The 14790-nt window shown below is 39.2% G+C and overlaps 3 protein-coding genes across 3 annotated transcripts in view; 2 read left to right on the forward strand and 1 right to left on the reverse strand.

The window, feature by feature from the left end:
* The window catches only part of LOC131371212 (inositol-3-phosphate synthase 1-A-like), a 5768-nt gene extending 3215 nt beyond the window's left edge, over positions 1-2553 (forward strand). Inside the window, exons 7-11 of the mRNA XM_058419060.1 lie at positions 1-209; positions 318-482; positions 854-967; positions 1180-1397; positions 1587-2553. The exon at positions 1-209 is cut by the window's left edge and continues 7 nt beyond it. Of these exons, the coding sequence (XP_058275043.1) occupies positions 1-209; positions 318-482; positions 854-967; positions 1180-1397; positions 1587-1773 (893 nt within the window). The 3' untranslated portion in view covers positions 1774-2553. The remainder of the gene's footprint in view (positions 210-317; positions 483-853; positions 968-1179; positions 1398-1586) is intronic.
* A 1050-nt stretch (positions 2554-3603) lies between these two features.
* Positions 3604-7938, forward strand: tpgs1 (tubulin polyglutamylase complex subunit 1). Its single transcript, XM_058419061.1, has 2 exons — positions 3604-4075; positions 5442-7938. Exons 1-2 carry the CDS (start codon positions 3750-3752, stop codon positions 5986-5988), a joined length of 873 nt encoding a protein of 290 aa, XP_058275044.1. The 5' UTR covers positions 3604-3749; the 3' UTR covers positions 5989-7938.
* A 1675-nt stretch (positions 7939-9613) lies between these two features.
* On the reverse strand, positions 9614-14391 carry plekhj1 (pleckstrin homology domain containing, family J member 1). The gene is made up of 6 exons (XM_058418904.1): positions 13910-14391; positions 13727-13794; positions 13572-13638; positions 12740-12830; positions 12568-12631; positions 9614-12042 (listed from the first exon to the last, which is right to left on the reverse strand). Exons 1-6 carry the CDS (start codon positions 14001-14003, stop codon positions 11965-11967), a joined length of 462 nt encoding a protein of 153 aa, XP_058274887.1. The 5' UTR covers positions 14004-14391; the 3' UTR covers positions 9614-11964.
* Between the last annotated feature and the right edge of the window lie 399 nt (positions 14392-14790).

Below are 14790 nucleotides of genomic sequence, written 5' to 3' on the forward strand. Positions count from 1 at the left end.
GAGAAGTATCTCCATCCACCCTGTTTGCGGTGGCTAGTATCCTGGAGGGTTGTGCGTACATCAACGGCTCACCTCAGAACACTTTCGTACCTGGAGCTGTAGAGCTGGCCGTTCAGCATGGAGTCTTCATAGGAGGAGACGACTTCAAATCGGGCCAGACAAAACTGAAGTCTGTTCTGGTGGATTTTCTGGTCAGCTCAGGGATCAAGGTAGAAGAGTCTTGCATGTTATTTAAATGAGCGTTTCAGTCAGTGTCCTTTTCACTGCAACATGTTTTCAGGATTCGATTCCTTTAATTCGTCTCCTTTGGGTTGCAGCCAACTGCCATCGTGAGCTACAATCACCTAGGAAACAACGATGGCATGAACCTGTCTGCTCCACAGCAGTTCCGATCTAAAGAGATCTCCAAAAGCAACGTGGTGGACGACATGGTGGAGTCCAATCCGGTGCTGTACAAGCCCGGAGAGAAACCTGATCACTGTGTAAGGATGATTTCTATGATACAGCTATTTTTATTTAAACCTTATACTACAGTGTACAGAACAATATTGTAGACACTTTTTTGGGCCATTGTTTGTGTTCTGTATAGAATGAGTGTAGTAACAGTATTGTGATTTATATTTCATGAAACCAAACTAATAGCTACAACATAGAAATATGTAATGAGTGATTTAATGCACAGGATTTGCAGTCATGATGAATTGTTCAGCACTAGCGTGTGCATTGCAAGTGAGAACCTGCATTAGATGAAGACTAATGCTGTTGTTTATATCATTATGTGTTTGTACTGTGGTTTGATGGGTGGAGACCTGCATGCCTTTCAAGTTGACATGTACAATTTGTGTCAATCTAGGTGGTCATTAAGTACGTCCCCTATGTGGGAGACAGCAAACGAGCAATGGACGAGTACACATCAGAGATCATGATGGGTGGCACGAACACAATTGCTCTGCACAACACATGTGAGGTGAGTTATTGAACTACAGTGTAAAAAGGTAGTAATTTTGAACCACCATGATGTAAAAAGTCTGTTGGACAGCAGATTTTCCTGAAGGGCAGTATAATTTGTGGCTTTTGTAAATTTATATTTGACATATATGTCCATGTTGATGTGTCTCAATTACACTGACATCTCTTTTTCTGATTTCTTTTCTTTCTTTTTTACTTTCCTTTATTCAGGATTCACTGCTGGCCAGTCCCATTATTCTGGACCTGGTCATTCTGACCGAGCTGTGTCAGCGAATCACTTTCCGCACACAACAGGACTCATCCTTCCAGTCCTTCCACAGTGTCCTGTCCATACTCAGCTTCCTCTGCAAGGCCCCGCTCGTACCGCCTAATGCACCGGTGGTCAACGCTTTCTTCCGCCAGCGAGCCTGCATCGAAAATGTCATGAGGTACATGAAAGATTGTGTGTTCATGTGTCAGAGATTTTCACCTTCAAACCCAAGATAACTGTTAAATAAAAATAAATAAGTAAAATAAAAAAAACGTAATATATTTTTACAGTTAGTTTCAGTGTAACTGAAATATATGCAGTGCAGTGTTGCTGAAACGAGTTGTCTCTCTTGGGTTTTGTCACACAGGGCTTGTCTCGGCCTTCCCCCTCAGAACCACATGCAGCTCGAGCACAAGATGCAGAAAAGCTTCGAGGTTTGTCAAGACAATAAAGTTCACAGCACTGTAGCCACAAAGGGGACAAACATCATCACCAACTTGTATCAATGCATTGAGTGTGGTGGAGTCTCTGACCAGAAGAATGTTGACAGATAAAAAAGAATGTAAGATTTTACAAAATGTAAAATCTTATCTGTGAAGAGCAAATGTGGGTGCAGGATTTCATTCCAAACAAGCAGAAGTCACACCTGAGTCTATTAAAAGCCAATATCAACTGAAAGTGTGGCTCCTGCTTGACTGGAATAAAAACCTGCACCCACAGTGGCCCCTTACAGATAAGTTCGGGAGCCCCTGGTCTAATAGAAGACTTTATTACTAACTTTGCTTCACTTCATGGAGAACATATAATATTAATCCATCATAATGTGTCTTGCTCTAAACTAACTAAATTTTGGAAATGGGTTCCTTTGTGAAATGAAGCTATATAACTTTTTTTTCCCTAAGCAACTAACTTGAAACACAAATATTAATATGCCGAGAGGGTCAAACCTTTCAAAAATATTTTAACATTTAAAAAATGCACTTTATACAATTGCTAATTGTACTAATATAAAACGTGAAGATCTGTTCAGGCTTTTTTGAGGGTTATTTGATGCTTCCATAGAGACAGCTTATACCAGAGGGTACAAAAACCCAAAGAGCCCTTGAAGAACCATTTTACCACAGTGTACTGTATTATTATTATTTTTATTATTATCATGATTATTAATATTATTATATTCATGTGAAATCATTTGTAGATGTAGAAGCAGAACAAATGTAATCAAAGCAAGACCTGTCAAATGTCTGATTTTATTGATCAGCAGAATGCACAAGCAAGAAACTTTTAAAAGTTACATAATGTTCATGAAACTTTTTTTTAAAAGACTGTGTTGTACTTTATGTTGTGAAAATAAAAACAAAAAGATGTTTCATACAATCAGAAATGTGTCCAGTTTCTGTAAATTGTTCGCTCATACATGTACACAAGAAATATGTTCATATTACTCCAGGTACTTTGTGTAAATGTTATGGACACTGACTTATTTCGCATACCCTTTCCTCCATAGCCATAGGTTGTTTTTCTTTTTTCTTTTTCTTTTTTCTTTACAGTCTGTTGGTGTATTTGATAAACTGTATAAAAACTAGAGGCACATTTTTATTTTTTTTAACCAATGTCATGGGGGATGCAACTCATTGAACATGTGTACATTTGAAACTGTCCTAAATGAAACAGATTCATTTTTCAATCTATTTTCAATTCAGTTTTATACGTATAGCACTTTTAACAATGGACATTGTCTCAAAGCAGCTTTACAGAACATGAGAAACATAGTGTAAAAAGTCCTAGATGTTAGACAAAATCATCCCTAGTGAGCGAGCCAGTGGCAACTGTGGCAAGGAAAAAACTCCCTTAGATGGTATGAGGAAGAAACCTTGAGAGGAACCAGACTCAAAAGGGAACCTCATCCTCATTTGGGTGACACCAAAGAGTGTGATTATAAATTATTATAAACACCGGAGAGTATGATTATGAACAATGTCCTTTCTGCAGTCATGTACAGTCAGTTGTGTGCTGCAGATACAGCATATGTAGAATGATATTGTGTGTATTAATAAGGAGGTTGTTGTCGTCCTTAAAATTATTATTTAAGGCTGATGGGTTGGGTAATTCTTCTTCTTTTTTTTCTGTTTTATGGAACTGAAATACTAGATAATAGAAATACATTCGAAACAAATCACAAATGAAGAAAAATACAAAAACAAAATGCACTTTTAACAGGCTGCCTGTGCAAGGATGTGGCTGAATCCCAAACGGCGTTATGTTTCACATTAGCGCACTACATAGGATGCAGAAGCCTTTGCAACCGTATACACTACGTAGGAAGTTTATATGCATTTGGGATGGGTGGAGAAAGCTCAATTGCGCATGTCAGCAGCGGTGTCCATAGCAACACTGTTTCATTACCTGCGGATGCCTAGACGAGCTAGCATGAATCCAAATAAACCGGAGCTCATTTTATCGCGTACAATTTCAGCTAAAATGTGTTATCGCTTTAGTGAATAAATTATAAGGTTTAAATTTCATTCTAATGGCTGAAAAGAGGCGGTCTGGGGTGACCGCGGACCCCAAATCAGCCAAAGCTGAGAGCGATGAGGAGTTTCTGTCTCAGGCCGGAGTGGGCGCGCTGCTCCGGGCCGCGCTGCTGAAACTGGTGGAGGCCCGACCGGAAGATCCGATAGGATTTCTGGCTGAGCATTTCACTAACGAGGCGTCGGAGACGGAGAGCGGTGGTGGAGGTGATGGAGGAGATGGTGATGGAGGAAGAGATGGAGAAGGGAAATATCAGGACGCGCTGGAGGAGCAGCAGCTGAACAAGGCGCTCTGGCATCTGAGCTTAGCGCATCACTCACAGAGGTAAGGCTTTTACTTACAATTGTATAATATACACCGCCCAGGCATAACATTATGACCACCTGCCTAATATTGTGTTGGTCCTTTTTTTGCTGCCGAAACAGTCATGCACTGTGTATTCTGACACCTTTCCATCAGAACAAGCATTAACTTCTTCAGCAATTTGAGCAACAGTAGCTCGTCTGTTGGATCGGATCACACGGGCCAGCCTTCTCTCCCCACATGCATCAGTGAGCCTTGGCCATCCATGACCCTGTCCCAGGTTCCCACTGTTCCTTCCTTGGACCACTTTTGATAGATACTGACCACTGCAGACTGGGAACACCCCACAAGATCTGCAGTTTTGGAGATGCTCTGATCTAGTCGTCTAGCCATCACAATTCATCCCTTGTCAAACTCGCTCAAATCCTTACGCTTGCCCATTTTTCCAGCATGTAACATCAACTTTGAGGAAAAAATGTTGCTGCCTAATATATCCCACCCACTAACAGGTGCCATGATGAGGAGATAATCAGTGTTATTCACTTCACCTGTCACTGCTCATAATTTTATGCCTGATCGGTGTAAATTCCTATGTGTTTCTATGCACAGCTTGCTTGCTGTATCCCATCCATCAAGCACCAACTCTGACTCATGTTCAGCTCAGAAGTGACAGAAGTGGCCTGGTTATGAATGTGTTCTTGAATAAAATGGCCAATACATGTGCACAGTGTTTAAAAATCCCAGAAATCCTGTGGTCTGGTGCACCCAAACACCACACTGTGCCACTCCACTACTTCACCAGCCTTTTCACTGATGCTGAAAATAGTTTATTTATCAAATAATGTATATTCTTATCCAGTGATCCAAAATGTACATCCAAATCTACAAAAAAATCCTTAATGGCTGCAGAATCAAGCTTTTGACATGGCTGTACTAGTCCCCTAAACCAAACTCTATTAAAAACCTGGGGATTATCTGAAGAATCCAACTAGCTTATATAAATCCAGTTCCAGTTATTTGGATAAATAAAAGTCCTCAAGAAAGGAATCAGGGCCCTGGAGGATCTGGAGAGATTCTCTATTATGGATTGCCTCAGACTCCTTGCTCCAAACTCATCAAGATTTATAGGAGAAGAATCATTGCTGTTATGTTGGCAAATGGAAGTTGAGCAAAGTACTAAATGTAGCACTGCCAATAATTATTACATACTTTAAAACCTTTTCTTAGAAAAACTTAATTTTAATAAAGGTTTGATTTGTACACATTTCCAATTTTGCCATTTATAACAAGGGTGCCAATAATTTTGGCTGTAAACTGGCTGTAGGTGTACATGCCTTTATAATCTGTTTCCTATATAAATGGAACACACTTTTGTGATTGCTTTCAGATCTGCCTTTAACAACAACATCCGCGTGGCTTATGATCTGCTTAGCGAATGTGGCGCCGTCCGGCACGCACCTGGTGGAGTCCAGGGCCGACTCTACACCGAGATGCTGCGGTGTGTGTGTGGAGACAGCGGCCTGTCCGAGACGACGGCAGCCCCTCTCCTGCATCGACTGCAGTGCCATGATTACGAGGCTGTTCCTTTTGAGCTCTTCCGGCAGGCGGTGATGACGTGTGCAGCGTTCTCCGATTACCTCCACAGAGCACGTTGCCTGTATGCTGCTGTGGCGTGCAGTCCTGATCGGCATGCAGAGCGGGAATTATGTGAAACGGTGCTCAACGCTCTGCGAGAGGCGCTGGACACCTCGCATGGGTCTGACGCCACACGTTACCTAGAGGCCAGTGCTAAGATCTCACCTGCTGAGCTAGCACGGGCCATGGCTAAGACACAAGGTGCCAGCAGGGAACAGGAAGGGCCGAGCATGGACATGCGTGAGTTTGAGGACGCTGCCGCAGCACTCTTTATAGCCAGGGTGCGAGTGATAAACTGATAAACACATATGTTATTAGGATTGTTAGGACTAAAGTGCATTTGGATTGAATGTTGTGACTCCATGTCTCCATGTTCTGTTCTTAAAAACAGTATTCACTCTGTGTGCTATATCTACGCACACATTTAACCTTTCTCAGCTCCCTGTAAGGCAAACACTCATCACATCAACATATTTATTGATGAGTAAGGTAGAGGAAAATGGCCAGACAGGTTTGAGCTGACAGGAAGGCTACGATAAATCACTCTATAACTACTCTTTATAACCACAGGTAGCAGTCAAGAACCCACATGTCGAACTTAGAAGAACAAAATCGGTTCCACTTCTGTCAACTACGATCAGGAATCTGAGACTTTTAAACAGTGGCTAAAACTGGACCTAATGAAAAAAATAAAATAAAATAAATGCTGTATGGTCTTCTAGTTATTGTAGCCTTCGTTTTATCTGAAGCCAGTTTATCTATTCTCCTCTGACCTCTCTATCATCAAACCCCCTGGATATTTTTTTTGTTTAAGAGAAAATGAATCATCTTCTATCCATTTCTATACAACGCTCAACAACACAGCATTGTTACAGCAATAAGCATGATACTTTATTAATTACCCTTAATCCTAAATGATTTTAACTTGGCTGAATTATTCTATAAATCTGCAACTGCTAACTCCAGCATGTTATTTTAACCGAGTGTTGTTACTTCTTTCACCCAGCAGAAGGAACACAAGATAACTTTTCATACCCAAACCTTTGCTGCTTTAGTTCCAAATTTGGATCCTGTTCTTGATAATGAATAGAAACTTGATTGATAGAAGTTTGATTTGAGCAAATTACGCAAGCAGATGTGATTATGAAACATTTCTTCAGTAGGTGATTCATTTATTTATTTTGTACCCGTGTTCATTTTGCTAATGCATCGATAACATTTTTATGTTATTAGTTCCTTTTCAATAAAAGACACAAAGGCTTGAAAGACTTTCGAATCTTACTTTGACTATAGCTTCAGTTTTAGTTCTTCTTACATGCTCACACTCCAGCTTAATAACGAGCTATTACAGTCTTACCGTATCAGCCTATAATTAAATATGTATGTACATAGAATATATTCACATTCACTACATTATCTCTAAACAGTTATGTACAAGTGTGTTGAAACGAGAACACTGATAGCGATTCTCACGTCCTATTTACCTTCTGTTGGAATTTTCCCATAGAAATTACACTAAATGAATTTAGCTATTGATTTTGCAGTATCTCTAATGGGAACTATAATTTAGGGAAGCTGATCCAGATCCGCCTTTTAAGAGCTATTTTTGGCTGTGCCTTTAGCCATTAGTTAATGTGTTGCTAAGGTTATCAGTACTGCTCTTATAATAGAGCGACCCAGAGAGAAGAAGCAATCGCTCTGGCTACAGCGCACCAAATTTATGTGCACTAAATAAAACTTTCTCTTAAGAGGCACAACAGAAACAGAAACCAGAGAATCCCTTTATTTGGCTCCCTCTGTATCACAAGCGCAGTCATGTGCAGCCTCCACAGACAACAGACAGGAAGTGAGAAGGAGAAGCGGGATGCACTACTGCACACGTTATCAAACCTAATGAGGATCCGTGTGTAAATAATTCAGCAGGGTGTTTGTTACCAGATCATCCTCACCGCCCTGGCACAAAGGCCAAACTGCCGGGTTCGTGTCGATGCGGATTTTTCCATTGGAATGACAATGTCTTCTGGACCCTGTCACAAGCACGTCTCTCCCATCTGCTCATGCTCTGTGATACAGGGCTTCACAACCGCAGTGCTGCACTGATCCATCGATCTGCCGTATGGTCTGCTAGAGCTTCATGCTTTTATTAAGCAAAAACAACACATGATCAGAAAGAGTTTAGAGTTTAGAAGCAACTTTATAGGAATAATCCTTTTAAAGATGTACAGACAGGGTATTTTTGAGTTAATGAACAAATTGGCAAATGTTACTGGATATTTGTATGAGATAAATAATATCTACCTAATTCGTTGAGGGTTTCCATGAATTTATATATATACATATATATATATATATATAAATGAATGTATATTATTTTATTTAACCAACAAATTCAGTTTTCAGAGCCCTTTAATCTCTTTTAATTAGCAAAAAATAAATAAATAAAGAAATAAACTAGCAAAAAACCCTCATAGTGTTTGAGATATAAATATTGAAAAAAATGTTAATTAAATAAATAAATAAATATATCCACCCTAAACGTTTTTCTTCACTTTATGAGTGTGACGTTTGGTACTGTTTAAAAGTCTTGTAAAGAAATTATTATAAAATGATTCTACACATAATAAATTGGCTATTAAGTGAAAGTAATGTGGCAAATCCAAAAATCTTTTCTTCTTCCTATACTACAGCAATTTGCAGAGAGTTTTATACTTTACTATTATTAAAAAAACGTTTTCTTTTATTAGTAACTAACATTTAATGCTATGGACTAAACGCAAAACAAGTTACTTCCTGCTTTCACTTACGTTATAGCAGCTATAAACAGTCATTCCTTTACCCCACTTCTATATTTTCCTGTCTGGAAGCTGATAAGGCAAAAAACACCAGCTTATGTTACAGAGAACTGAAAATGCAGAGTCCTCTGTCATCCAGTGATGGAAAACTTTCTGTTACTGTAACAATGACAGGAAACGTCACCATTTTAACAAGTATTTCTATTTCTTCATTATATGACAACACATTTTATAATCTGTTAAATTTGTGGAATCTTCAGTTCATAGAAGAAGAAGAACTGAGAGCTAGAAGCCTTTATTATGGCCACGCATACATTACAGCACAGTGGAATTCTTCTCTTCGCATATCCCAGCCGAGGAAGTTGGGGTCAGAGCGCAGGGCCAGCGACCGGTTAATAGCCTTGCACAATTGCCCATCAGTGGAGATTGGTGATGCTGGGGCTTGAACCCAGATCCTCTGATCAACAACTCAGAGCCACCACTACTATAGAAATGAAGATATTAGAATGAGTGCAACCTTTTTTTTACGATGAACTACTGTAATAGCTGCTGTTATAGAAAATGAATCGTCCTTTATTTAGAATTACTTAGAATGGAGAATTCAACATTGATATAAGCAGTAATAAATTAAACCAAATCAATATTTGGTGTAGCCACCAGTTCTCTTAAACACACTGTTGGACGGTTTTCTAAGGAAAGTAGCTGGATGTTTGTTGAAGCATCTTGGTTTTATGAATTTTATGAATCATGCCCCATTACTTTAATACATCTGTATTAAAAAACTGATGATGTTTAAGCCTATGATACAGTACTGTAGATTATTCTAACTGATTTTCTTTCTCCTTTTCCCACACAGAATCCATGGGAAAAGCAAACTTTTGCATTAACTATACGTTTTATCTGTTAAGATACACCCGAATGATCCAGAAAAGAACTAATATATTTCACCAACCATCTCCTCATTGCTCTCAGTGTCAGAAAAACAGGAGCAGCTGAGGGGTGCAGAACAAGGCCAGGCTTGCCAAAAGGTGTGCAAAGAATGAAAAGTTTGATTACACCAGACATTCGACAGAAAGAAAAATTTCAAAAACCCAAACCTTTCAGGAAAGGCTTTATTAGAAAAATAAGACAAGTTTTGTTTTTTTTTTAAATGTATTTGTAAAACGAAACACAAACATACAGATATAGCTGGAAAGACATTTCTCTGAAAAGTAATGCTCGCTTCATGATTTCTAATGCAACTGAATGGAAATATGCCCCAGGCGTTCAATATGAAGAGTTTTCCTCAGCTGTAGCACAAACAAACCTCTGTGTCCTGTTATATTGCTGTTAGAACAAGCTGCACTGCCCTGCCATTTCATACACACTTAAAAACAAAGGCGCCTGAAAAGGTTCTTAAGAGGACTGAAATGGAAAACCCGTGGCTTTATTTTCAGTTCCTTAAAGAAAATTTTAGCCTGGGATCCTTTACACCTTTTCTGGAGTAAGCCATATGTTTCACAGTAATGTACAGGATGATGATTTAGACACATCTCTGATCTGATGGTCTCTTATATAGAAATGCAGGGCTCTGGTGAAGGGAAGAAAACAGCAAATGGAGGAGTTTAAAGACTGATATGAGAAGCTTGAGTTTAATCCTCCTTCAGAATGTGAACACTGGGAAAAATATTTTTCTTTCTCTGTGGAACCAAAATGGATAAAGAGCCACAAATCTTGCCTGAAAACCTGTTCTGGCATCATTAAAAGTCTAGGAATGGCTCTAGTCATCTGCTACTTTTTTGGGGGCAAATGTAGTTAAGCCAAAATCCTGATCGATGGTTTTGCACTAAAACTAACTGCCTGTGAAGCTAACAAGTAACAGAAATCATATATCTCAGTCTTTCTAATGCGGTCTAGGATGAAATATGATGTACTGTTAATTATGCGTAGGAAAATATGTCATGAGGTTAGCCACCTACAACAAAAAAACAAGAGGTGGATGGAACTACAGCTGAAAGCTTGGATAATATATTAGACCTTGAAGCAAGTATATAAAGAATTGGGCATTCTCAGGGGGTTTACAGTTCAGGACTTCCTTTACTTGTAATTCCAGTGTAGGCTTGCGCGATTTGGATTTTTCCTAGTTCCTGATTTACATAAAGAAAACAAACAAGAAATTCATCCTGAATGAGTGGCCTAAATAAAGGAACAGGAAAACAAGCATTTCCAGTACACCAGGTTTCTCAAGAATAGGGGAGAGTGGGGATAAAATTTTGGGATCTGCTTGCTGGCACTGCCAATCATGAACACTCGATGGCTCTGAAGACTGAATGTGTAATTTCTGACCATTTTTAGTTGAAATATTTCAGTGGCGTCCCTAATAAATACATTTAACATATATACTCGTCTACACTGATGGATTGGTGACCTGAAATAGCACGCGAGATTCAAGGAATGGGGCGGAGCTTCTAGGAACCGTGTGAGCATTCAATATGCTCAATACATACACGAATAATCAATTGTATTACGTACAACATATGTCTGGTATTAAGCCGACCTGGTAATAGAGCTGGAATAAACATCACGGGATATCATCACAGTGCATTAGCGAGTATAGACGATTAAATCATTATGTCTCGCAAGCCTACTCCACTGTGGTGGATTTAGTCAGAATCTAATATTGAATCTCACAGGACTGTACAAAAAGTTTTCCATCTGTACTCAAGAACTTGTCATTGGGCTGGACACTATTTTCTGTCACAGTGGGGTGAACAGTGGGTATAGTTAGTTTTCCATTTAATGCCCATGATGTGCAAATAATTACTAGACTAACCAAACGTCTGGTGTTACAGATTAATAACTTAGTAGCTTTACACTGTGCAGGCTTGAAATTACAAATTAAAATAAGAAGGTAAAGAAGGTAATATTGGGTTCAAATTAAGACTGGTCGACGTGAACTTAGTGAATATTAGGCTTAATAAATCATCTATTGCACCTAACACACCAACCACAAATGAAATGCCACAAACAGTCACATATTAATGACAGGAAGTGGTTCAGTGCAAGTTGCTTTGTGTCACATGTGACACATGTAAAACAGGGCTGCAGGCCACACACAGTTTAATGAAGTGAAACCAACCAGATGCCCTCTTGCCCCCAACAAAAGATCAAACTGTTTCTGTATATAGCAGTGACCAAACAAACCTGTGGGCGTTGTTTTGTTTTTTAGTGATAGGGGTGAAGCTAATAGGCAACTACTGCTGAAAATGAATAAAAAGAAAGACCTTGTTAAAACACACTGCTACTGGCTCATTCTCAGCTCACATTCCCAACAGTAGGATAATTAAAAATACACAGTAATAGTAGCCGTTTCACCCTGTTCAGGTGACGATAAAACGTGTTGTGATTCTGAACAAAGAGGAAAAAAATGACAGCAGTGTATCGATTCGTTTAAAATAAAAATCTTCTGCACAAAGTAGATGGAAGCGGACTCGCTGAGCGCCGTTATGGAGGTGGAGGAGGGAGCGCATTGCTCACCTGGAAGCGTGTCTCATCTGAAATCCCATACTGCTCCAACGGGTCCTATCGACAAGAGCAAAACCAAACTGGAATCAGTGAAGTGACCCTTTCACTTTCCCCCATTCATTTTCAGTTCTTTTTATTATAATTTCTTAGATTTTCGTTTATATTTTTATGTTTATCCTAATAGATTTCATAGCTACTTCTTCTATGCACTAATAAACCAAGGCAAATTCCTTCTACATGTAAAAGAAGAAGCATTTATTATCGGCACACACAGCACAGTGGAATTCTTTTCTTTGTGTATCCCAGCTAAGAAAGTTTGGGTAAGAGCATAGGGGCAGTTATGATGCAACGTCCTTGGAGCAGAGAAGGTGAAGGGCCTTGCTTGGTGCTGGAGCTTGAACCCTGATCTTCTGATCAACAACCCAGAGCCTTACCCAGCTGAGCTACCACCGTCCCACAATACTTGCCAATTAAGCTGATTCTGATATGTTAATAATCATTGAGTTAAAAGAAACTGGACATGGATTAAAGCGTATTTGTGGAATCAGCTGAATGGTAGTGCATTACAGACTGGACCTTTACCTTGCCAGTCAGTCGATGGATCTCAGATCGATAGAAGATGAGGTTCTTGCGCATAAACTCATAGCTGTGGGCGAAATCGAGAAAACGGATGTCACAAATTAGAACCACTATGCGACCCGCGTGAAGTGCATGCAAAGTGTAAAAACAACAAACTTGCAACAAATTTGCAAACCTGGCTTTTATAATAGCATCCATCCATTCGACGCATTGCTCCCGAGAGCTACATTCAAACAGGTACTTCCTCTCTGCCTCATCTAGGAAAGCTGAAGACAGACATATTAAAATGCATGGGTATGTGTGTTTGTGGAACAAATGGGAACAAAGGTTTGTTTACATAAAAAAAAGGCAGGTGCCAAATCAAATACATCTTTCTGCACATGCACCTGAGTATGAGGGATACATGATTATTTATCTTTAATGACTAAGCGCTGTTGAATGCACGGTCAGAAGACGATTAATGATCTAAAACAACAGCTCTGACTGTGGTGCCTCTTGCAAGATTTCTAGCACGAATATAAACAAATTTTAAAACATAAGCACAGATGTTTTCTGTAAGGTGAGGCCTATTCATGGAATTTATACAAGGAATGTCAAAAATCGCATGAAAGACTGTAACTGTATTGTTTTAATTTGATGAAACCTTTATATACTATATTATAATTGTATAGCTTCAACAGAGGGAAAAAAAAGAGAGATGCTGGTGAGGGAAACCACTGTTTGTGCAAGCGATAACAGGAACTAAGTCGTTTCTCAGACAGTCTACAATATTGAATCCTTCTATAAACAGATATGAAAAGTATAACGTGTTGTTCGATTACTAGTAAAGAATAGAACGGTAAGCTGCTGTGATATAAAAGGAATAAAACACTGTGGGATGTGCTGAGCAGTGTCACATCAGTATATCGTTGATTATTTTTCGTGGACTGTTGTGTTTTATTCCCCAAAATCTAGCCATTTCTAAAATAAATAAATAAATAAACAATATTGTAGAATACTTTACTCACTAATAGAGAAGTTGAGATCATCTTCTCTCTCGACTCTACACTGCTCCAGAAGCAAAGCACCAATCGGCTGCAAATATACACAATTTTCACTATTATAACAATTTTTCACGCACATTGAACATTATTAAACGGACACAGGAAGCTCAGGTTCTCACCTCCTCCTCATAGGTGCGAAAATAAAACAGGAAATTCACTATCAGCTTGACCAGTCTCCTCTTCATTACTATTAGGAAGAAAGAAAGAAGCAGTGGTTGTTATTTAAGAAAATGCAGAAAATACATTGCAGGATGATGAAGACAGATCAGATCACTGGGGTTTGTGTGAGCTTCACATCTTACCGTCGCCTTTCTTCGGACCCTTCATGCCCAGCTCGGCCGCTCTCTCTGACGGCTGGCGGCTCAGGAACACCAGCTCTTTCTCATTAAACCGCATTATGAGCTCTCTAAATCTATCTTTCCTACTGTCTAGATGATTAACACCATCCTGCTGAGGTCAGGGGGTAAAGTAAACACTGTGATGATTTGGCCTGAGTTACTCGGTTTACACGGCGATCTCCAGAGATGATCCTTCGATCTTCTCAGCTGGATTATTCCAGTTCATCCATTTCTCGAAAACCAGCTTGATCGCTATTCCACTGATTCAACCATCACGCGTATTGATCTATAAACAATGATCATTCATTACTGCTCCTAAAACTCTTATCTTTCTTTTCCTTCTTCTCCCTCGAGCGCTGACAGAGCCTACAACCGGCGCATGGGAAAACTTCCACCCCGCCTGCTCACCAGCCGTCTCCTGAATCCATGTCCGACTCAAAGCGCGCATGCGCAGGATTATCACGCACGCGTAAACTGCAGCCTCGACTTCGTATGCAGTGCGCATGCGCAAAGTCGTCTAGGCTGAATACCAAGTACGGGACTCAACAGTGTACAATTGTAAGGCTGTTCCAAGGGTTTCAATAAATAAATAAATAAATAAATAAATAAATAAATAAATAAATGAGAAAGAAAGAAATTTTATGAGTAAAAAGGAATAAATCACTACATGATTTTAAAATCCTTATCCAAGTGTAAGTGTTTTTGGCAATATCATTTTCATAGACCTGCAGGATTAAAATTATATTTATTTTTATTTTTTTTACACAATTAACAAGGATACTGAAATTTCATTTATACGATTTGTGCATATAAATGTACCAAGAAGCAATATATTATTGACTAGA

The sequence above is a fragment of the Hemibagrus wyckioides genome, linkage group LG20, assembly GCF_019097595.1.
Source record: "Hemibagrus wyckioides isolate EC202008001 linkage group LG20, SWU_Hwy_1.0, whole genome shotgun sequence".
Taxonomy (NCBI): domain Eukaryota; kingdom Metazoa; phylum Chordata; class Actinopteri; order Siluriformes; family Bagridae; genus Hemibagrus; species Hemibagrus wyckioides.

Bases quoted from the DNA above. Each gene is read 5' to 3' on its own strand.
- tpgs1 (XM_058419061.1), top strand. From the start codon at position 3,750: ATGGCTGAAAAGAGGCGGTCTGGGGTGACCGCGGACCCCAAATCAGCC. The intron at 4,076-5,441 runs GTAAGGCTTTTA...GATTGCTTTCAG, and splicing joins TTAGCGCATCACTCACAGAG to ATCTGCCTTTAACAACAACA.
- plekhj1 (XM_058418904.1), bottom strand. From the start codon at position 14,003: ATGCGGTTTAATGAGAAAGAGCTGGTGTTCCTGAGCCGCCAGCCGTCA. The intron at 13,639-13,726 runs GTGAGAACCTGA...GTATATTTGCAG, and splicing joins TTCGCACCTATGAGGAGGAG to CCGATTGGTGCTTTGCTTCT. The intron at 12,831-13,571 runs GTGAGTAAAGTA...GTCTGTCTTCAG, and splicing joins TGATCTCAACTTCTCTATTA to CTTTCCTAGATGAGGCAGAG.